General features: G+C 31.9%; 1 protein-coding gene across 1 annotated transcript; it reads left to right on the top strand.

Annotated features, from left to right (window-relative positions):
- The first annotated feature begins 2,187 nt into the window (after positions 1–2,187).
- On the top strand, positions 2,188–19,613 carry LOC132738699 (heat shock 70 kDa protein 12B-like). Its single transcript, XM_060726290.1, has 5 exons — positions 2,188–2,337; positions 14,514–14,714; positions 14,948–15,166; positions 15,465–15,621; positions 16,083–19,613. Exons 1-5 carry the CDS (start codon positions 2,251–2,253, stop codon positions 17,144–17,146), a joined length of 1,728 nt encoding a protein of 575 aa, XP_060582273.1. The 5' UTR covers positions 2,188–2,250; the 3' UTR covers positions 17,147–19,613.
- Positions 19,614–25,315: the final 5,702 nt, after the last annotated feature.

The following is a 25,315-nucleotide window of genomic DNA, read 5'->3' as shown; positions in this document are numbered from 1 at the left end:
TTTAAATATCTTTATTACTAATTCTATTTTTTCCTTAATAACTAGAACTTTTTTAATATATATATGTAACAATATATTTAGTTTTTTTGTATATCTAGACAGTTTGTGAGAATTGTTTATGTAATTTGAACTACTCTCTTCGGATAAAATTTCATTTCTTTTGTCATGTCTGTCGCTGAACATTTTTGTTTGTATTGGCTCTAAACATATGTTTATGTTTTATGCTGAATAAAATTTTGTATTGTATTGTATTGTATTGTATTATAATTAATATTGGTTATTTGATAGAATTTCAAGTTCCTGTGATTTTGATAAGGAACCGTCAGTTGTAAAATGTTATTGTTATCTGATAATGAACAGTCGTCATACTTGCTGGTATGTCATTTATTATTGACAGTTTAGGTTTTTCAAAATTTGTATGATTAACAGTCCGAATGTAGACCTCAATGAAATGTTCTGGAATATTAACAAAATGAATAGTCAACCACATTAACCATATATATGAATGGTTGAACATAACAGTAAGGATAAATAGCGCAATGTGCATATCTTTTTATTTTGGTAGCATATTTTAAGCAAAAAGAAAAGACACTATAAGTCTGAAACATTCTCTCATAGCCTCCCCATCAGTACATTCAGTGCTTTGATTTTTAAACATTAGCTTTACTGGGGGCGAAGACCTCAGGTGCGCCTTTGTGCATTATTTCAGGCAAAATGTTGCACCTGCAGAGAACCATCGACATTTTGAAACTAGCTTGAAAGGTTTTCTCACGAAAGAATCTAAAGTACCTGGTGGTTTTCGAATTCATAGCAGTTCAGTTATCCAGTAAACATAAACAGCTCGGCTTCGGTCGAACACCTGTCTGATTTTTTTTTCAACAATTTGTTAACGTCAGCCGTACAAATAAGCAGTTTTAATTTTTTTATTAACTTCTGGCATGAAGTTTTAAGATTATAAATATTTGAATTAATTATAAAGACAATAACATTTAACTTTCTTATTGAAATGAAATATTTCTTTAATCTCTAAGATTACTTTTTACTTTGCTATTTTGGTGCGAATAGCAGAGGAATTTTTTTGAAAGAGAATCCTCTTTGAATTCATTTTCTGAAAAAAATTGTTTAATTTTTCAGGCAATTCATTTTCAAATAAAAATCACCTTTAGTTTGAAAGTATATTTTGATGCCATGTCTGTAGTCTGTGGAAAATTCGATGCGATAATCTGACCTAAATTTTCTTTTTCAATATAGTGAAGACTTCAACACCTTTGCAAAATGGACACCTTCTTTACAAAATAATTTGTAGTTTTATCATTTGTAACTCGATTTTGAAAATTTAAATTTTTTTTATGGTGGAAAATACATTAGAAATGCAATACGAAAAAATCGGCGGTAAAGTTCCGCGGCGCTGAACATAAAATGACTGAACGGAACGCATACCTTACTTGTAAAAAATATATCGTAGCCTAACCATTTATAATATAATTTTAAAGATTTAATGTTCAGTTTCAAATAATAAAGCTCATCTGTTCTCACCGATTATTAACAGGATATGCAGGATGCAATGAAAATACAACTGCGTCGTATCATATTTTATTTTCAACTGCGTCGTATCATATTTTATTTTCAACTGCGTCGTATCATTTCGTAAAAATCATTATTTTCTTGGAAAATAAACATCTCTTTTTAATGAATTTTTAGTAAATGATGCAAAATCATATTTTGAAGTTTATGGTGAACTCTGAAACGAGTATACAATTGATTTGAAGGAAAAAACGATAGATAAAGCAATATGAACTGCGTCGTATCCACACATTTTTACAAAATATCTGCTCCGCTTCGAGTTGCAAGTTCGCTATAACTTTTGTTTTACAAAATAGTTGTACAAGCAAGATATACCGAACGAAGCGGAAACTAGTGTAGCGTGTTAATACATATATCTGGTTTTCAGTCATTTCCAACAAAAAGAGTTATAATCAAAAACATACGTTTTTCGTCCCAAGATGGCGGCGTTTGTTTACATTTTGTAGGATACGACGCAGTTTTGAAACTCAGCCCTGATTATATTACCAGCATTAAAAATGTTGCATCCAATTTATTGTGATTTACATTGTCTATACATGTATATCTTTATTTCACAAGTAAACAATGTGATTCATCCAGTGTGACATTTTATATATATTAAAATTATGCATTTTTCATTTTTAGGCCCAAGCAATTCCAGTTCGCGTGGCAGCGTTAAAGGAACGCATGTTTGTTGCTGCAATCGATTTTGGAACAACATATTCTGGATACGCATTTCAAGCTCGTGCAAACTTTAAGACTGATCCGTTGCAGGTATTTTTTTATTAACGATTGAGATATTAAGATTGTTTTTCCATATTTGTGCCTGTGCAAGCTTCTTTAATGGTGAAAGTAAAATGTAAGTTTATTTTTGCATTATAATAAGTAGTATATACGCCTCTTTAACGCCACGACTGCACACGTGCGGCAGCACGACTGCACACGTGCGGCGGCAAGACTGCACACGTAATATAGTAATATATTTGCATATAAGCGATGTGAATATCGGCACATGTGCGGTTATTTTATTGACTTATTTTCCAATTTTCCTTTAATCGCAAACAAATGACTCCAAAATCAATTAAAGCGCATACTTTAAAAGAAATTGACCAATTAGAAGTGACCTTGTTGTTTCTTAAAATAACGTTCAATCAGATATCAAAAAGCGCGTATATAATTGAATACTTTACGAAGCTTAGGTATACACAGAATGAACGTTACTGACTGCGCACCCCTTAACGGGAGTATGGAAAATTACGAATATAGACTAAAAACGTTTGACTCCTATCCGAAACAAATGTTACCCGATAAATACGAACTGGCAAGCGCCGGATTGTATTATAGCGGGAAATCAGACGTGTGCGAGTGTTTCAGATGTCACATTAAATTAAGTGACTGGGTAAGATCAGACAACGCTTTGAGAGAACATTACAAATGGTCGCCCAATTGCGAATATATTAAAGTAGTACGCGCTCCTCAACAGAAACCAATCCCAATAGGCGGATTTGGCGCGTTTGTATCAACAACTAGGTCAACACCTTGCGGCTTTGGAGGATTTAGTTCGTCTAGTACTGGAGCAAATGTGTTTGTTAATAATAAGGCAAGAACGACCACCAGACACATTTAATATGTTAACACTTGTCTATTTGGTTTGGATATGGTTGAGACACTATCGACTGAAAAGAGAATATTGCGAAGCTAAAAAACATTTACTCGACATTTTAGAACGTTATATAGAAGAAACCAGAACACATTCTTTGTACTGGACTGTATTGTAATATGTTTTTGGATTAATTTGTAATAACATAAAAGCCCGTTTTGTAAAATGATATATAACTTTGTCATTATATATGCTACCATATAGGAAATAAACATGTATGACTTGAAGCGGTATTTGTCTTCTTATTTTTTGATCGTAATAATCAATTACATTTACATGGGATCATTATATATAACAAGGCAATATTTTTCTTTACAAACTTTTATTGGGTACCTTTACATTTATTATACACGAAACTAAAATAAGATCATTTCATTTCCTGCATTGCACATCAAAATGTGTTAAAAGGTTCTTCATGTTTCAACGTGAAAATCTGTTCATGATGTAATATACACAATATAGTCCGTATATTTCGAATCCTGTATCTGACTGCAATTCATCCAGTAAGGCTTTTTTTTAACGATTGAACATTATACTGACTGGGTCGTTTTTTTAATGATTTAAAACAAAAACCCACTCTTTCGAAAATAAAATACGACCTAATGTTTTCCAGATTCACTCGTGTTTGTATTTGAAATGACAAATTCTCTTTAAATGTTTTCCGCTGTACACAAGGTTACCAGATATTTATTTAGAATCTCAAATCATAGTTATTCATTTTAAAACTTGAATTTGTTCCAGTCATAAGGCGCTTGTGTTGCACGATGTTTTTTACGTATTGGACTATCGATATCTACCATTTGTCGCTTTGCATTACTTTCCTTTTGTAAACGCTTTAATTCTGACATGGCCATTTCACGTCTTGAGCTACAGGTGTCACTAGATGAACATTGGGTGTGTTTTCACGTTTTTCCATTTCGGCCATTTTTCTATGCTTAGTGCCACTGCCTACAATGTAACAACCTTGAAAATCACGTTCAGCGTATCCGTCCCTTATATCTTTGAAATGTTGATACCATTTCTCTGGATCTGAAATATACGGTACCCATTTTTGCTGTTTAGCATCGTACACTTCTATAGAACCATTGTGTGATTGAAAACATATCAATGGCAATCCTTCTTACAACGTTTCTTCCTCGCCTTGATCGTTATCGTTATCATTTTAACCCTGCATTGGATCCTTTTCTTTGATGTAATGATCGGGCCATACTGTATCGAATAGCTCTTTACGTAACATAATGGCTTGTCGAATAGATTCATTGAAACTCATATCGTGTTCACGTCTGAGTTTCTTAGCCGACTGGAGAATTTGTTGTTGATTAGGATCTTCTTGCAACTCGTAAAGGTCTATTAAAAATTGACCGTACTTTTTTCTTAATTGAGGTAATTGGTCATTAGCAGCGCGATGGTAAGCCTCTTCAAAAGTATGGCCTTCATCTATATACGCCTGCACTTTAGTTTTAAATAGCTCCACATGTGATTGTCTAATTAGTTCTTTAAACCGTTTTTCCCATATGTTTAGACGCATGCGTTTTTCTTTGAGCTCCTCCTTTCTACGTTTGTCTGGGGGTCCAAGGAATAGAAGACTTTCCTTTTTTTGTTCTGACTATCTTTATCATTATCATCATCATCATCATTATCATTATCATTATCATCGTCATCTACAACGGTAGCATTTTCATCATTATCGTTACACGAGTGTCTATCGCCACTTAAGTAGCTATAATCATCATCCGTTAGTTTTCTCTTCTTGATAGTGTTAAAGTCAAAAATGTTATTGCTTCTGTCATTAAATCGTCAAAAACAATCAAGTTTCTTTTATGGATATTGATGTACTTTGGACTATTTAAGTAGTCGGGAATACCTCGTATAAATTCTATCCAAGGTATTTTAAGCTGAGGTACATCGTACAGAGGCTGTCATTGTCCATAACACCATATGATGCGCTCTGGTGGTGGATTTACTAGACTGGATAAAAGCAGTGTTTTAGTCCATTCAGCTTTTCAACAACCACTAGGCCCGGAAACGACCATAGAAAATGGGTGTTGAAAATTCATCTTTTCTGAAGTGTCCACATGAGTGATTTGTTGCGATGAATAATCACTTTTAACAGTGTCATCACTACCATGTACATAACGTTGATGTCTCAGCATGACGTCACGTCTTGAAAAAGACTGCTGGCAAATAGGACACTGATTCATTGTACAACAATATGTTTAACATATATATTGGTACAATTATCCTTCTTACGATGCACACCACCACCGCCCGCCGCCGCCACCGCCGCCGCCCCCGCCATTAGCGCGTGATGGACCCGGTATAGGTTCGATTTTTTTCCTATTTGTATCACTGAAGACTGGGGATTTTATTTAACCACAACTTATGTTTTCCATATCTAATAATAACAATAAGGCTTTAATTGCATGTTTTACGTATTTCAAGGTCGTCTCGTTCTCGTTTGTGGTCTGGTCAGTTGCATAACAATACAAATATTTGTGTTGATCATTGTCTATTTTATCTGTTTTAGTTTAAAATGTTCTCTCTCGAGATATAGCTTCTTGTCTCCAGTACACCTTAAATACGTCCAATAACTTTAGAAATATGTTGTCCATTTTCGTGAACAAATTCTTTTATATTTTTATCGGAAACAGGCATTGAATATAGAAAATAGGGGTGTGTATACTTAACATGAAGCTGTATATGTACAGGTAACAATCCATTATTTCACCCTTTTTCTTTTGCGCGTGGATATCATACATTACATAGTTCATTCATTCTTTGCAAACACTTGCGTTGAAAATCGACCTCAATACGGTCATACACACGGAAAGGAACACCCATGCTTACTGCCAACATTGACAATAAACTAGGTACGGCGTTCTTTAAATGGAAAGGAAATGTTAGAAAATAAATTTAAAATCAGAAATAGTATACTATAAATAGTAAATCTGCAAATTTTCTGCCTTCAAATAATAATATTAAACGAATGATAACAAAATTTAAATCGCTAAATCACCGATTTCTTCAAAACAGTAGGCGCCGACATGTTTGTGTATTGGCCGTATAAAAACAGGTGCGCGTGATGTCATTACCCCCACATCTTTAGATTAATGATAAATCTGGTAGAATCGTAGCGAAATATTAATTTATTATAAAGTATTGACCAGCCAAATTAATTTTCACAAGAGGCGTATGGTTCAAAATTCGTAACAATATCAAAACAAAAAAATAAAGAAACAAATAAAAAATCAACGGTAACCGGTCGCACCACTTAAATTCAGGCCAGTGATGCCTGTTACTCCAAACAATGCTATGTTCATTAAAGTCTCATCTTAATGTAGTTAAACAATATTTCACAGATTTAATAAATACACATGTTATTATTTAACAAAGTTTCACACAATCAAATAATGCAGTTAAATAAACAAACGCATCAACGAATAATTGGCTATTAATTATTGAACGGCGATAATTATCACTATTATAAAAATCCTGCTAAAACGTGCTCTTAATAGTAATTAATTTTTTGCAGTTTGATTCGGACTTTCAAACAAAAGGTGTGAACATATGTTATAATTGATGTACACATTTCAAAAATATAAGCAACTCTTTTGTAATCAGAGGTCAACGTATGTTGCTGCGTGGTTTTTATCGTAGCCTAATATTAACTGCAGGCAAAACATTTTTATTGGCTGCTCAAAAATCTAATTTGCATAATTTATTCACACAATTGCTGGTTGTTACTACTTATGTCTAATACTGTGCATTATCCATTTTAATTGTTCCTAATTTGCACCAAATGTCGCTGTCACACTGTATACTGACGATTTTTATTGCCCCTTTGTATGCCTAGAGCTGTGCCGACAAAACAATGTTTCCCTGATTGGTTAATCACCCTTGTCAAATATTCTGATGACGAAATATACATCTATTTTTTACACTTCATCAGTAAACTTGAGTGACCCCAGGAGAAATCAAGTTTCACACCTTTCAGATAATACTGTAAATTACAGCATCTTAAAATAGCAACACATTTTTTCAGTTTTAAATATTAAGTAGATTTATGATTTTTTATTGGATTATATTTACGGTAGTAGAAATGCGTATCTGTGTGTGGAAAAAAAGCTATAAGAAACTGGATAAACTCGAGTATATGCATAATTACAGGGGAATCTGTTGGTACCAGTTTTGACTTGATAACTAAATAACCTAACGGACAGTTTTGTTTTCATACGATATTTGTCTGGCTGCCGATTTTCCTGCGCATTCTCATTTTTTTAGCGCCAATGGCCTCAGCAGATCTCTGCATATTGGATTTAGTTGAGATTTTACGCTGAAAAAAAGATACATGACCGGCGATGTACCCGATTCACACATACAAAGGACAGCTTGTCTAGCGAAAATTAAGTACAAAATAAAAGGATTTATCGTCAATTTGAAGGAGTTTCTCTCTCATTTTACTTATAGTACCCAAATTAAATTGACCAAATAAATTAAATGGTTTATCTTTGAAAATTAAGCAGTCATTGCTTAAATCATGTGGTCAGGGATCATCAGCAAGCTTGATCATCGGACAAATGTTAATTAATGTCGCGGCGTATTCAATTAATTAATTAAAGCAATTCAGTTCCAGATAAGGGCTATATCACTTATATACGTATATTTTGTGATGTATTGATTAAATTTCAAGTTCCTGTGATAATATAGTATGTACGTAATAAGATTAATAAGTTCTTCATCAAGATATATTTCAGTTGTACCAGCATGTACACCTATACCGGAAGTGGGTGTAATACGTCATAATATCGGTCTCGTCTGTCTCGCGAGAGTGACAGAAAGCCAAAATTGCGGCGCCCATGAACTTAGTTCTCAAGTCATATATATTGTCTTAAAACACGAATATTTCAGTTGTACGGTTGATTTCAACAGAAAACTGTCATGGAACATCTTTTTAAATGATAAATATTTATATTAGACAGACATCAATCTATCCATACCTATTCCTTTAAAAAGTAACTTTGCAGTTCTAACCGAGTATTATGTTCCTCCGTAGTTTTTGAGCTTACTGTAACAATCGCTTTTTCTATTTGATCAATTGCTAACAAATCTTCTGAGGTATACTCATCCCCGAAATCATCTAAATCCATACTGATATTTAAAAATTTTTACGACTGAAAAAACACAATGTTTCTCGTTAAACTTTAAAAATCCGAATGATCAAAATAATGTAAATGCGTTGTTATATACTTTCCACAAAGTCCTTCCTATTTATACCCCCAAAAACGAAGTTTCGGGGGGTATATAGGAGTCACCCGGTGGTCGGTCGGTCGGTCGGTTGGTCGGTCGGTCGGTCCAGACGTCCGTTGCATTTTCCTTGTCCGGAGCATTACTTGAAGACTAATGGTTGGAATTCAATATAACTACATACAATGGTCAAGCACATTGAGAGGAAGTGCCGTGCAGAAGAACCATAACTCTATCTTGACTTATTACAGAGTTATTGCCCTTTGTTACTTTTTCTTGTCCGGGGCATAACTTGAAAAATACTGGTTGGAATTCAAAACAACTTCATACAATTGTCAAACACAATAAGGGGAAGTGCAGTGCATAAGAACCATAACTCTATCTAAAGTAATTACAGAGTAATTGCCCTTTGTTGCTTTTCCATTGCTTTTTATTGTCCAGACCATAACTTGAAGACTAATTGTTTGAATTCAATATAACTACATACAAAGGTCAAGCACATTGAGAGGAAGTGCCGTGCAGAAGAACCATAACTCTATCTTGACTTATTACAGAGTTATTGCCCTTTGTTACTTTTCCTTGTCCGCGGCACAACTTGAAAAGTACTGGTTGGAATTCAAAACAACTTCATACAATTGTCAAGCACAATAAGGGGAAGTGAAGTGCACAAGAACCATAACTCTATCTAAAGTAATTATAGAGTAATTGCCCTTTGTTGCTTTTCCATTGCTTTTTTTGTCCGGGCATAACTTGAAGACTAATAGTTTGAATTCAATATAACAACATACAATGGTCAAGCACATTGAGAGAAAGTGCAGTGCATAAGAACCATAACTCTATCTTGACTAATTACAGAGTTATTGCCCATTGTTACTTTTCCTTGTCCGGGGCATAACTTGAAAAATACTGGTTGGAATTCAAAACAACTTCATACAATTGTCAAACACAATAAGGGGAAGTACAGTGCACAATAATCATAACTCTATCTAAAGTAATTACAGAGTTATTGCCCTTTGTTACTTTTCCATTGCCTTTTTTGTCCGGACCATAACTTGAACACTAATGGTTGGAATTCAATATTACTTCATACAATGGTCAAGCACATTGAGAGAAAGTGCAGTGCACAAGAACCATAACTCCATCTTGACTAATTACAGAGTTATTGCCCTTTGTTACTTTTCCTTGTCCAGAGCATAACTTGAAAACTACTGTTTGGAATTCAATACAACTTCATACAGTTGTCAAGAACATTAAAAGGAAGTGCAGTGCACAAGAGCCATTAGTCCATTTTGACAAAATACAGAGTTACTGCCCTTTGATACTTTTCCTTGTCAGGAGCATAACTTAAAACATACTGGTTGGAATTCAAAACAACTTCATACAATGGTGAAGCACAATAAGAGGAAGTGTAGTGCACAAGAACTATAACTCTATCTTCAGTATTTATAGAGTTATTGTCCTTTGTTCCTTTTCTTTGTCTTTCTGGTCTTTTTTTTAGAAAAGACGTCATGTTTAATCAATTTCATTGATTCCTTTTTGTTATGTTTAACCTTATATTAATTTGGAAATAAAATACTATTATTTTGGTTATTCGTAATTTGTAACATTTTTACTGAATACATAATTTATAATAATAATAAAGCTAGTTTTAAATATTCAAATCAAGCTTTTTTCCATCGTCCTTAATTTAAAGCCATGTTAAAGTTTATTTTATAAGTATCCGTTGATCAAGATTTTAAACGCATGCAAAGCGAGTTATTGTTAAAATTTCCCATATTGTGTATTTGTTATGCATTGCCCCCAAGTTGCCGCAAAATTCATCAGCTGACTTTCATCAGTAAAAGTATTAATCAAAGTCTCAAATACTGCGGCAAAGGTGTTTTCCATGTTTCAAAATAAAAATGACCTAAGTAACTCGTTCGCTTTTATTTTTATTTCTATGTCATTAATGGCCTTCCATACCCTGCGAAAATATAATTACAAAATAGCGCAAAGGATCTTAATATAATTATATTATACAAAGGAACCCTTATACGAATTAAAATATTTGCTTTTAAGTTAGTATAAAAAAAAATATTAGCGCGAGAAATCTTACCGCTACATTATTTATGCGACACTATTCTTTTATAAACTAGTGGTCTTTTGTTACGATACTGTCACCGTAAGTTGTGCTACGTGGTCTTTATAAACGTAAGACAAGGGAAACAAATCAAATGATGACATAGTCTAAAAATAGCGCTTACTAATAAGAGGGGTAATATATCGATTACTGTCTTTGTAAAATGACATTTAGTATCGTTTTGAAATATGTCGTACTACATTGAGACAAGTTTAATATAATTTACGATGGCATTTATATAAAATAAAAATAGCGGGGTTTAATGTCGATTACTGTCTTTGTATAATGTTTAGAAATAGGTCGCACTACATTGGGCCAAGTTTAATATCATTTACGATGACATTTAATGGCGGGTTTAATATGGCGAATTGAATTTTTATAACAGTAGCGGTACTAGGTTCAGTGTCCCTTTGAGGATTTTCGAAAAATAGACGCAAAAAGTATTTTTTATAAACAAAATAATCGATATTTGTTTTCTTTACAAACAAGCAGTTCGTTTACACAATGTTTATTTATTATACATTAAGTTTAAACATATTTATTTCCCGAATATTTACATAATATACATAATACAATACAATAAAATTAAAAAATATATAATATATTCAAAGAAAAGGATAAAAACAAGAAAAATTAAGTCTTATAAAATTCTTCTCCTTTTAGTGTAACTTTATAATGAGTAAATTTTATAATATTTTGTACAATTATCAAAAAAGTGGAATGTAAATATTTGTGACGAAGTCAACGTTATATTTATAAGTAATCATCGGAATAAGAATTCGAAATTATAATAACGAAAAAAATAGAAAGGTAAACAAATAATACAATAGGAAGAAAAAAGAAAGAAAGAGAAAAGAAAGATTGCTTCACTGTTTCACTTTAAGTTCAGAGAAACGGCTTTGATTCTGAGATAAAAGTATTATACATTTACTTTTATCATAAAGTTAAATTCTGTAAATAAATTCTCTGTAAAACAAGTAGCACTGCCATTTCATTTTGTTTTATTTTACATATAACTATTGTTCTTATTCAGCACTTTTATCATAAAAAATTTGTATGTAAAATTGATAGGACCGCACTAAAAAAAAAGAAATTGGTACGGCCTAATACCAGGGATATTCAAAAATTTAACCGGACTGTCAATTAAATAATTTTCAATCAAAAATCAATACCTGTAAACTAATGCTATACGTAATAACACGAATAGTTTTGTCCGAATTTAAAAACATGGTAACGCACACCCGGCGCAGTGTAAGTTTAATTTTATATGTAATTATTCTTTTTTTTTATATATTCCGTAATGCAGGTAGAAAATCATATACAAAGTCCGGTTAATTTTTGATCATCCCTCGTCCACTAAAATAACGTAATTTTAAAACATATTTCCTGGTGTAAATTTGACAGGCGACAGTCTGGAGTAACACATTGAAAAGTTAACTGTGCAAAAAGTGTTTTTATAGAAAAATCATCACAAAGTCATTTTGTCACGGCTGCTATTTGTAAAGAATTTAAATTGTTTTTGTTCAAAAAATGTATGTCTTGTTGGTGTAAAAAAATAGTCAAAAGAGCAGCAAAAGTTGAATAAAAGGTCAAATCATGATCCCTTTCTGAGGGGCCTAATAACATATGCGTACATTCGTGTAAAAGAACTAAAATAAATTGTTCTATACATACACATTTTTTATAGTTTATGTTAATTTGTACAGTTTTGGTGTTACGGTTAAACTGTGTGAGACCGATCCAGCTTGAATCCACATCAACTAAAGCTATAAACAGAGTTTTAAATTCTGTGGATCTTTGATCAAAAATTACGTTTATTATATGCCAGACCTTTAACAAACATAAAAGAGCACAATTATCAGTATATGATTTTGGTTCGAAGTTCGTTTCATCGACATATGCGTAATTTATTTTGTATCGTATTGAAGGTATTTTTAATTGCATTTTTTAAAATCTTTTTGCTACAAAGAAAAGTCTGTTATTTGAAAGTTTCACGATTATTTTAATATTTTCAATGATAAATTATCCTTGCCCAGTAGATATAGGAAAATGAAACATTAAAAAGGAATCTAAAAAACACGATCATTTTGTTAAATGCAAAATATACGGTATCTCGTACATGGTCACCAAATGTAAAAATAAAAATTAAAACCTATATCAAAACGTATCCACATGGTTAAATATGCATGCAATAATTTAGAAGATTTTTAAAAAAAAAATTATGAAATTAATACATCAATATCTAAAAATATAATTTGAATATATCAAACGAATGCCCTTTAAAATATTACCTGTTTTGTAATTGGTGCATTTATTTCTAAATAGCCGCTTCTGTTATTATAATCATGACTCGTATCAACAGTTTCGTCATTCGTTAGATCAATTACCTAAAAAAAAGACGTTAAACATAATCAGTAAATATCAGTTATTCGTGTTTTGCATTAATGTAGTGAAAACGGGATCAAATAAATCGTTAGGCTTACCTCGTTAAGACCCTCATTTTTTCTTCTCTCTTTTCCCGCTTTTCTGGTACAGTTAAGCCATTTTCCTGAAATATTGATATAAATAATAATAATAAAATACAGGGCACTGTTTATTTTCTCAATTCACACTTTTAAAATTAACATGATTAAAATAATAAAGTAACTTACCTGGGTAAGACATTTTTAACAGATTTCTATGTTCCTTTTATTTATGTAGTTTGTGTGCTTTTCTTTCGGATCTTTTATATAGTATGATTAAGAAAGGCTTACATCATGTAAACATCATTTAAATTTTTAGTTATAGATATAAAATATTCATATTTGATTTTAATGTACTTTTAAAAAAAGGCTTACTACAGCACGCTTGTCAGAGGATAGTTGTACAGCCTACGGGTATATAAAATGTGTCATTTATTAAGGATTTATTAATGTTTAAAATTAAAGCTGATTTTAGCTGCGTTGTTTATGAATTAGCTCCGATACATATTTTTGAATTCAATATTACTTAGAATATATATATAGCGATTGGCCAAATACGGACTATGTTAAAAGACTAAATTTGTGTATTAAAACTAGAACCTCAAAATGACTGTTGCGTTTGTGCGCTTATTCCGTTATATGTAAATGGTGGTCATTTGTGTGAAACCGGGTAAAAGTATATTTCATGTCACATATACCATATAAATAATTTATCTAGGATGGAAGATTGTAAAATAAGTCAATAAAATAACCTCCGTACATGTACCGATATTCACATCGCTTATATGCAAATATATTACTATATATATATGGAAACAAGATGGCCGCCGCACGTGTGCAGTCGTGGCGTTAAAGAGGCGCTTATACTACTATAATATAAAATTAATACTAAGAACACCAACAGTAAATCAGGCATATAGAATACTAGTATAGTTATGTTGACTTTTGTTCTACAGATTACAACTTTGTCTTAAACTATATTTTATTTAATGCATGCGCACTGCTTTTAAACTGATGCGAAAAAAGTACAGTCAAACCTGTGAACAAAGTCCAGCAAAGGAAGAGACGAAAATATGGCATTTATAGACAAGTGATCTTATTTTTATTATTATTATCATTGTTTATTTTTTATTTATTTTTTTTTGGGGGGAGGGAGGGGGTACCTTGTTCTTTTTAATCAATTAACGCTGGTCAAACAGTGGTCTTTATTTACAGGGTGATCTTTATTTAGAGGTGGTCTTTAACACAGGTTTTTTTGTAGTTCTATTATTTTGTGCTTAAATGATTTAGTTTAAAGTTTATACATATATTATAGTTCCATTGTGTAGTGGGTGTGGAGGGGACAGATCAGCCTAAAGAGAAACTTTCAAAAATGGTTTACTCAGTCATAATTGCGTTTTGTTGTGTGTGTTTTTTTTAATAATACATAAATAAATAATAAATAATCACAATTGTATCTCAACAGAACATCATATCAAACAACTGGGAATCATCGGTACCTGGTCTTTCACACAAGACGCCAACTTGTATTCTGTTTGATAAACATCAACAGTTCCATTCTTTTGGTAATGACGCTGAACAAAAATACAACGCACTTGCAGCTGATGGTGAAACGTGGAACTGGTACTTCTTTAAACGATTTAAGATGACTTTGTATAAGGAAGAGGTAAACTGAAAAAAATGGTCTTGCCTTTCAATTGATTAATCAATATGTATGTCAAACACTATGTTAGACAAATAGCTTTAAAAATATTTAAGTATGTGTCTATAAAAAGGTAATGTTATGAAACATTCAATAATGCATTTGCAACAATGCATTATGACCAATATGAGTTAAAATAAGTTCATAGAATTATGTAACGTGTATATAAAAATGAATTGTATTTGTTTTGTTTTAAGGCTTTGTCGCGTGGCACAGTTATTAGAGATGACAAGGGTATGGACATGCCAGCTATGATTGTGTTTACAGAAAGTCTCAAATATCTCAAAGACCACTTGCTAAAGACGCTTGAAAGAACCTCTGTCGATATAAAACCTCAAGATATACACTGGGTAATCACAGTGCCAGCAATATGGACAGATTCAGCAAAACAGTTTATGAGAGAGGCTGCAATTAATGTAAGAAGCAAAACATTAATCATTAATTTATGTCCTAGATTACTCTTTTACAACTTTGATAAAAAGATGCTTCACACGCACGCAGACACACACACGCATGCCCACACATGCGCATGTACATGTATACACGCACACTTAGTTTTATTTGAGCTCACAGTTTTACTGAAACATAATAAATTTCATAGTGTAAAGCAAATTAGATCAATGATTTACATGCAACCATATAAAATATTTAAATAGAAAGCGTCATTATATTTTCACAAATATGTATGATAACAAACTACATTGTTTCTTACAGGCCGAAATACACACAGACATGATTTCACTGAGTCTAGAACCCGAGGCAGCTAGTCTGTTTTGCAGATATCTACCCGTGCAAAGAGTGACTGGGGTCAGTCAAGCCGAAATTCGAAGTTTCAGCATTGGAGACAAATACATGATTCTTGACTGTGGTGGTAAGCATCTAAGTCACAATAATTGATGGTTTGATTGTAAGAAAATGTTAAATAAATAAAAAATAAATAAATATTCTATATCCTTTTGTCTATCTTATATTTTATATCCTTTTGTCTATCTTATATTCTATATCCGTTTGTCTATCTTATTATTCTATATCTTTTGTCTATCTTATATTCTATATCCTTTTGTCTATCTTATATTTTATATCCGTTTACCTATCTTATATTTTATATCCTTTTGTCTATCTTATATTCTATATCCTTTTGTCTATCTTATATTCTATATCCTTTTGTCTATCTTATATTCTATATCCTTTTGTCTATCTTATATTCTATATCCTTTTGTCTATCTTATTATTCTATATCCTTTTGTCTATCTTATATTCTATATCCTTTTGTCTATCTTATATTCTATAACCTTTTGTCTATCCTATTATCCTATATCCGTTAATCTTCAGGTGGAACTGTCGATATTACTGTACATGAAATACAGGAAGACAGTACCTTAAGGGAGCTTGCAAAAGCCAATGGGGGAGAATGCGGTGGTACGCAAGTGGATGAAAAGTTTATTTCGTTGCTGAATGATTTATTTGGACCGGATGTCATGGAAGTAATTTGTCAACGCTACAGGGATGATTACCTTCAATTGATGCAAAGCTTTGAAATAAAGAAGAGAAGAATTTCTCCTGGCTTATCTGCAACAGAAACTATACAGATATCTGCTTCATTTACAGATACATACAAGGAACTTAACAATATAGATATTGCTAACAATCCTAGTATTCCTCAACGTCTGAAGGGTAAAGTGACATTCACAAAGGATAAGGTACGAGTAGATGCAGATGTTATGAAGGATCTTTTTACTGATGTTTGTGGGGAAATTTGTAAACAGGCGAGAGAGTTTTTCAGCTCTATAAGGGAGCATAACATCGACAAAATTCTGATGGTGGGCGGTTTCAGTGAATCTGAGATGCTTCAAGTTAAGGTAAGAGAGACTTTCCCAAGAGTAAGTTTGATAATACCGGAGGAAGCTGGTCTTGCTGTTCTGAAGGGGGCAGTTCTGTTTGGGCACAATCCAAAGATGATTACAGCACGTGTATGTAAATATTCATACGGGATACGCGCTTTCAAGCATTTCGAGCCCGGACTAGATCCACAAGAGAAGAGGGTTGTCCAAGGTGATTTAGTCCTTTGCAAGGATTACTTTAGTAAGCATGCAACCATTGGCCAGGAGTACAAGACCAAAGAAAAAGTTTACACACAAGAGTATGTCCCGTCTGATGCCAGTGGATCGAAGTTAGAGGTCTGGGTATACACATCACCTAGAAAACATCCATTATATATAGACGAAGAGGGAAGTAGGAAAATAGGCGAAATAAGCATTCCATTACAAAACACCAAAGGAAAAGATAATCCTGTAAAGGTTCAATTTGTATTTGGAGACACAGAACTAAAGGTTAAAGTCAAAGACACAGTGACGGGACAGAAGAAAGATGCAGACTTTGATCTATTAGGACTTTAAATTTGAAGTTCATGACATGTCTGCGAGTCAAACATTCCACACTTTATAATCTTTACTGAACAGTATGTTTAAAATATTTTGAAAATTATTTAAACATTACCAAATTCGTGTTTAATTTAACGTCCTTATCGGACAAATATTTATCTGATAGTCAACAGAAAACGTTCTTTTCAACATATTGTAGTAATTTACATGATCAAAACGACAATTTAAAATGACCCAGCGTTTAACAGACACAATGAGATGAACAATCTGACATTGAAACATGCGTGGCTCCTGATAAGCGTTTTTATTTTCTTTGTTTGATGTTATGTATTCAAATTTGTTCTTGTTTAAGTTACTCCCGATGATTTAATAACTAAGATTTATTTTGTAAATATGTCTATTTACATGACTGTGTGATATACTAACGATTTATATTTACTTTTTATATATTAACGATATCCATTTAAAGCGGCCGTTTAAATATGTTATTTTTAGGTAAGTCGTTTTGTATGATTGTCAAATCAGAAAAATTAAGGTAGAAAATGAAATCTGCCCACGATAAATTGCAAAAACATTAAGGGAAACCCTCGATACCTCTAATCTACCAATCCAACATCTATATTTAAATGAGTGAAGCGGACGTTTCCCGTCTTCTATTTATAGAAACAAACGTCACTGACACGTTAAAAAAAGCTCTCGGGACGTTGTCTTCACTTTTCAAAAATAAAATTACTGAAATACTTAGTTTCAAACGACACAGAACTGCTTTTGCAACAGAAAATAAAAACTGAAGGCCTCTTTACACATGTTAAATGTAGTATTCTTGATATCAATTTACATGACTTGTATATTACGGATATCTATTTATATGTGATATATATTACAGGTTGTTAAATGTTTATATGATTATTAAATGTCATGATTTGGCAATAGTTTTGCACACATTTAACACTTTTATCGGCGTTCTGTTTGGCTAGCTTATATTATGTAAATACGAATAACATTCTATGCCAGTATTTAGTTTGCAATTTATCAAATACATGTATCCTGGTTTCTTATAAGAAGGTTCTCGTAGCGTCATTGATTGAAAGTCGTAAGCTGCATGTTCATGTGTTCATATTCTTGAATAAACTGATATCCATACCTGTACATTATGGATGAATAAGTTTACTAGAACTCAAAAAAATATTCACGTGTATAACACGTGTATTGAATGTCATGTTTTATATCGAACAAATGTGATGAATTAATCTTTTCTTTACCTTTATTTTGAAGAGATTGAAATATTTTCATTTTTGCCTAAGTAAAACAGTACTTTAGAATTAATATAATTATAAAATTTCTAAACCACATTTCAAGTCGAATTAATGTTTTATAATTGATTAAAAAGCTAACAGGTGCACGAATACGACTAAAAGCAATAAATTCATATTTGACTTGCTGTAATTTTTTTTATCTCAGCTTTGTAAATTTATCATGGGTGTATGTCTATAAACTAATAGCAAAATAATTTCGATTTCATCTCTCTTTAAGTATATAAGATCTTCAATTTACTGGTGTAAGATATATATAGAATTATCAAGATATGCATATGTATATATTTTTTGTTGAACAATGCAATATATTAAGTTATTTTCATATTTTCTAACAAAAAATGCCTGCCTCAAAAGAAAGAATGTGTCACATCTATATTGATAACTTGTCAAACCTTTTGTGCTAGCATTTTTTGTTTGTTTTAAAGCATAGTCAAATACAAATAGAGGAATTCAGGATAACTAGATTATAAGCGCAAAACCTGGAAAATGAAATTGAAAGATTTGCTGGCATCATTTTGTTAATTGTGTAATTTGAATGTTACTGAATCAGAGTTCCATTTTATTTTCTGTTGTCCTAAGTATAGGGATATCCGTTACAAGTTACATTACTTGGTCCAACTTGCATCAATTTAATTATTTAATGTATATATAAAAAAAGATTTTCTACAAAATTAATTAAATTGTAGATGATGCGTTTTATAAGATTACAAAATATATCCTTTTAATGAGTGCTCTTTTTTCATATGGTGAAATAATGCCCAACTAACTGGTGTTTGTCGAAAGTCGAAATGATTATACATTTTGCCATAACTATTTTTCAATTTTATAATCTGTTTTACACAAAAATTCTATTACTTACCTGACCCATAGAAATTTCTATATATACCATTTGTAATTTTCGTGTGACTTTCACTTGACAAAAAGAGTCGGACACATGTAGTTGTTTATGTGTATACATATATATATGTTAAGCAGGTTTTATATTTTATCCTAATCATTTTTTAAAGCTAATTCAAATAAAATTTACATCGGAAAATGAGCATAATGTTACTTAAAGTTTTGGTTGGAACTATTTGTTTAATAGTATGTACTTTGTGTTCTGTTGCATATATTTTGCTTTTGAAAGGTATTATTCTGCACTGTGCTTGTTTGATATAATGTACTTTGTTTGATATTATGAACTTTGTTAACTGTTGTAAATATTTTGTTTTTGAAACCTATGAAATATGCAATGTTGAATTTGTACATAACCATATTTGTAATAATGTCATGTTTTGATAATGATCAAAGGTATTTTGTTTCTGCCGAGTGCAAATTAACTAATGAATGAATGTTATTTTTGACCATATTATTTAATGTCCACCTTTTCATGCCAGGTTTCATTTTGTCCCTTTTATAGCTTAAAGAATGTTGTTTTTGACCATATAATTTAATTTCTATATCTTTTCATGCCATGTTTCCTTTTGTTCCTTTTTATAGGTTAAACATTGTATTAGCTATAAGTACATTTAAATTGTTTATTAAAGTGACATGTGTTATAAACAATACAATATAAAATAATGAAAACAGTTATCAGAACACCCGGCCCAATGGGCCTATATGTCACCTATCACATTTGTACAATTATAAGTATACACGTCTTGAAGTGAGAAATATATAATAATTTTAACAGGTTGATATTAAAGAGAGCTTTAGTAAAGTAATGATGAAACATAATCTCTGAATCAAGACATTCTAATACATGCAATACATTTAAGGATGTTTGCTGAACTACTTATTATTTAAATATAAGTCCTTCTTTTATGATAAGCTTGCACTAGATATTTAGCAACTTTGCGTGGATGTAAGTTAAGCAAATGTCCTTAAAATTTATCAGTGGCATTTAACGCGGTAAACTTACTATCAAACCATTGGTTGCAAAATATAGAAAAGTTCTTATTCATCATATAGTTTACATTCAAGTAGGAAATGTGCTTCATCTGAACAGTGTTCATTATCACACAATTGTAATACATATTCTACGCTTCTGGTCCCTCGCCAACATATCGTCCTGTCTCAATCCTTTAATGGAAGTATCCCTATGCGGAATTTGCGCGAGCAGTGAACGTTCATTTTCTATTTTAAATTTAATTTTTCTTGTGTAAAGGTTGTTTTAAAATGTAGACATATGTTCGTAATTTTTACTAACAGTAAAAAATTTGTTATGCCCATAGATTAAGAATAGTTATTCTTCTATTTTTGAATTTTTACATATGTTCAGGTTAACAGGCGTTTTTTCGTCAAAGTGTTCACTCAATTCTAGTTTGTTTAACAGTTTTTTAAAATCCACTACACCAATTATTTGTACAGTTTTCATAATCCATGTAAAAAGCTTGTTTAGATAATCTACTATCATTCATTGATAAAAGTCTATTCCAAAACGGATTATACAGATCCATCGCCGTTTTTTCACAAAGGTAACCATGCGGTGTCTCCAGTTTATTGCAAGAATTGGGGCGAATCTATGTACTCCAAGAAAGTAAACGTATTGCTCTATTCGAACACTATCATCACTATGACTGTGTTTAAATCCCCAGACTGCAGCCGAATAATCTAGTATGGGCACAACGCATGCATTATACATTTTTTTCAAACGTTTTAAATCAAAGTCTTTAATTGCCGTGTATTTTTGATATTTTTTTTTTCCCAGTGCACGGCCACCACTTTTAGGCCAAGTCTGTGAATTACGCGAAAAAATCCTTAAAACAATGAAATGTTACGCCTACGGTATTTATAAGTTTTAACTTTTTCTAAAAACACTATTCCGATAGTAAAATCAAAGTTTGTTTCCAAAAGTTTCTTGATTTTTTTTTTCGGAATTTGAACACACTTTGATTTATCAGTATTTGATAAAGAACTTCTCCATTTTTGCACCACTGAGTTACCCACCGTTTAATAAGGAGTTGTAAGTCATTTTCAGATCTTGCAAAAAGGGCGATATCGTCCGCATATAATAAAGCTGACCAACTTTTTTATCACCGACATCAAATCAATGTCAAGGTCGTTTTATCTGTGTCACCAGGTCATTGATAAAGATAAAGAGATTGTACGGGGGGACAAGTTATCTCCCGTGTTTCACCCCCGTGGGGACGTTGACCCAGTCTGTTTTTTTCCATTTATACGCACAAGAGATTAAATAAATAATTGTTTTGATAGAGGTATACATTTTTCCCGAAACCCCGTTAAAAAACTTATTAAATATACGATTTTAAAGTCAACATTTGCGAAAAATTATAAAAGCAGTAAAAAACTTGTCGTTTTTACGTTTTTCTTTTTAAATAAAATTATGATTTTCACACGTCGGTATGCAAACCCCATTTTTTCGTCCGTAAGATATTTTTTTTTTCGAAAAAGTTAGATGTCTTTTTTTAAAAATTGAACTGTTTTTTGCTAATCATGAAAGCAATTACCCCTATAGTTAAGGGGACCCTTGTTCTTTGTTGGTTTTTAGTAAGGGAGATAATCCCCTTTTCCTAAAATATTTGGGAAAAAACCGTATAAAAATTTTTTGAAAAAAAGTGTTTAAAGCGTTTAAAAATAAGGGGAAATGTAAGTACACAGTAAGGTATTTCATCGTACCCACTCGCAGATCGTGATTTAGCCTGCATGACGATCGTAGAAAGTTCTTCTGTACTTAATATCTCTGTTAAGGAGCTCGTTGGTTTCATAAAGGGGGTCACTGATAGAATTTTCAATGCTTGTTTTGTGTATTTAGTCTGGTAGAAATATTCATTATCAAATGAGTTATCATCAGTGCCATTATATAAAATTTTCGAAGTCCTTTCTCCATTTATCGTATACAATGTTTTCATCGTCGAAATATTTCGTCATTTTCGATAACTTCCATTGGAATATTTGTATTCTTTCTTGGACCTAATTGTTTTATCTTGTCCAAGAATTCATTTGGGTTTTTTGTAGACATTTCTTCAATATCGTCTGAAAACGATCTTCTGTAAGCACGTACACATTGACTTAGTCTTTTGTCAAACAAATTACGTGCATTTTATAGTCATTATGAAGAAAAAACGTTTTTTCTCTCCTGCGGTCGTGCATTTAAGGGAACGCATTTTCTTTAATTCTCATCATGAGTCCCATAGTTTTGACAATTCGTCCGTCCCAATATGGCTTTTGGAATTTATGCCTCTTTGTTGTTTCGTGATGACGCATTATATTTTGGTATTTTCTGGTTCATTTTCTTCTATCAAAAAACAGTTTACATAAATTTGTATAAATCGAGTCAATACACTCTTGTGTTTCGCGACTTCTTTCAATCTGTTGAATGACTTCATTAATTGCGATGTCTACTAATTACTGCTATTCATAAAGTCCGTGGGTATTTTGCTCAATTTAAAAACGGTTCTGTTTAATGACTTGATCGCCTGATCTAAGTACCGTATAATCCGTCTGTGTACTTATCAAACTCGGTCAGGAGTACCGAGTGATCCGGTAAACGAGACCTTTCCCCGAGAAAACCGTGCAGTTTATATTTGTTCAACTAATGATTGAATTGTATGTACTTCAAAACGAATGAAAAACTGTGATAATGTGTCGTGTGGAACGCATATATAGTCTACCACAGTCTTGCCCTTTTCGAAACTGATGTAAAAATTGTCTTTTTCTGAGTAATTCGACCGTTCAAAACTGAACACTTACTGTCACATAAAAATTCAAACAAATGCATGCCCATGTTGATTAATAGACTTGTCAATCACTTTCCTTTCCGGAATATTATCAGTTTCATTCACTATATCCGACATACTACCTATTTCTGGAATTAAAATCTCCAGCAATGATACAAATTTTCACACTCATTGTTAGCATATATTTGTGAGAGGATATGTGCAAAAAAAGGTCTGGCTATCGCGACCCCTTCTAGAGTTTTCTGGCGGCATACAACAACTATACACAATATATTCGTGATAATTTTCTTTGTTTATAAGTTTTATACCTATTATTCCATCAATAATGCGATCAATCACTTTGATGTCATATAATTCAAGTAAGCAATTATTAACAAATATTCCGACTCCGCCCGAGCCTTTCGGTGCATTGCGAATTATGTCCGAACCAGATATATCCAGATAAAGACACACTGTCACTGCCTCGAAGATGTGTTTCACAAACAGAAATTATATCAGCTTGAAGAGATTGTAACAAATTAACTCTAAAGTCATTATTGTCCTTTGTCCAACCAGAAACATTTAAATGCGCGAGCTTAATTGGGCCAACGGACCGGTTGTTTTCCTATTGTTGTGATGTGTTATCCTGAGCTCGTGGTTTGATTCTTCCGTTTGCATCAACTCTGTACATGTTTCTATATAATATAAACTACTATAATGATGCACGTAATTGTTTTACTTCTTAATCAAATCAGTTAATAACATATTAAACAGAGCATTTTCAATTAAATTAACATATTATAACAGGCCTGCTATTTCCATATTTGATAAGTAATAACTACATGATAATCAGAAATTATAAAGATAAATAAAAACTGTATGAGTACATACCAATATATTTGATTTTATACATGTGAATAATTACACTAATTTAGAAATGAAAATGATGCGCATATATGAAATAAATTCTCTTCAATGATTGCTTTATGTCTTCGTTCATTTCTTTTTGACTTAATACAGACATACAGACAGACCGACAGACATACATATACTTTTATTTACCACCAGGTTCTACAGTACATATAAGAGGGATGATCAGAAATAACACAGACCTTTGCTGCTGTAACATAATTGCAATTATGTTTAAAAAACGGCGTAAAACCAAATATCTAGACAAATGAGGAGCTCAAACTTGTTATCACATACCACATTTTTATAGTTTCGTTAAATCTACTTCAAAATTGCATTTTGTGTTGCATGAAAAACGATAATAAGTATAACATTGAAAACGGAGCTCCATCTGTGTATCGAACCTGACACTCACTGTATGTACTTCAACACAACTAGCTCATCAAAATTTAGTTTTGCAAATTCTCCGTATATAAGACAATGTATATCGGTGAAAGAGTTAAAATGTAATTCTTAAACCACTTGGAATCGGCAATTATAATACACATGTCTCTTTTAAATTCAAACTGTATCGTGCAACTTGTATTAAATAAAGTTGCGGGAAAAGCCTGTCCGTTCCGTCACACAGGTCCAGTCTGTAATATGCTGGTCTAACTATATTTTCTATGGATCTAAGAATATGTATAAATATACTTCCATTTTCTCTTTTGTCTTTCCAGAAAAGCTGAACGCAGATAAATCTCGTTTAGTTTGCGCTACTTTTTCAGGAATGCTTCACGCTTCCGAAGTCGCCGAAACCAATACCGTTTACGCTTGTTATTTTCCGTTTTAATAACTCGGGACATAAAAAATGAATATTTTGTTGGCACAAAAGTCATTTTATATCCCTTGAATCGCACAATCAGATGAAATATATTATTAAAATTGTGTTTATTGTAATTAAAATATATGGAAATAAAGATTTTTGTAATGGAGTGTTTTGTTTTCAGAAATAAACCATTGATAGTTAAATTAAGTTGCATATAAGCACCAGTAAAAGTAAAATACATGTACATACTAAAAAAATAATTTTTCACTCATTTAATACATCATATATATAATTTTGAATTTTACTAAAATATTTGCCCCATACATAAAAAGTCATGTAAATCTATGTTGATCATCTTTTACATTTCAGATACTGCAATTACGAAACAGTAAATTCGAAAGCTTATTGATTTCAATTAAAATATTGTTAAATGATCTTGTGATCAAGCTCTATCTTTGCTCAAATAACATTAAAAAATAACAACAACAACAAA

The sequence above is a fragment of the Ruditapes philippinarum genome, unplaced genomic scaffold (genome assembly GCF_026571515.1).
Source record: "Ruditapes philippinarum isolate M1 unplaced genomic scaffold, ASM2657151v2 ctg10693_1_1_1_1, whole genome shotgun sequence".
Classification (NCBI taxonomy): domain Eukaryota; kingdom Metazoa; phylum Mollusca; class Bivalvia; order Venerida; family Veneridae; genus Ruditapes; species Ruditapes philippinarum.
Note: the sequence above shows the minus strand (reverse complement) of the source record. Positions and strands in the feature narration are given on the sequence as shown.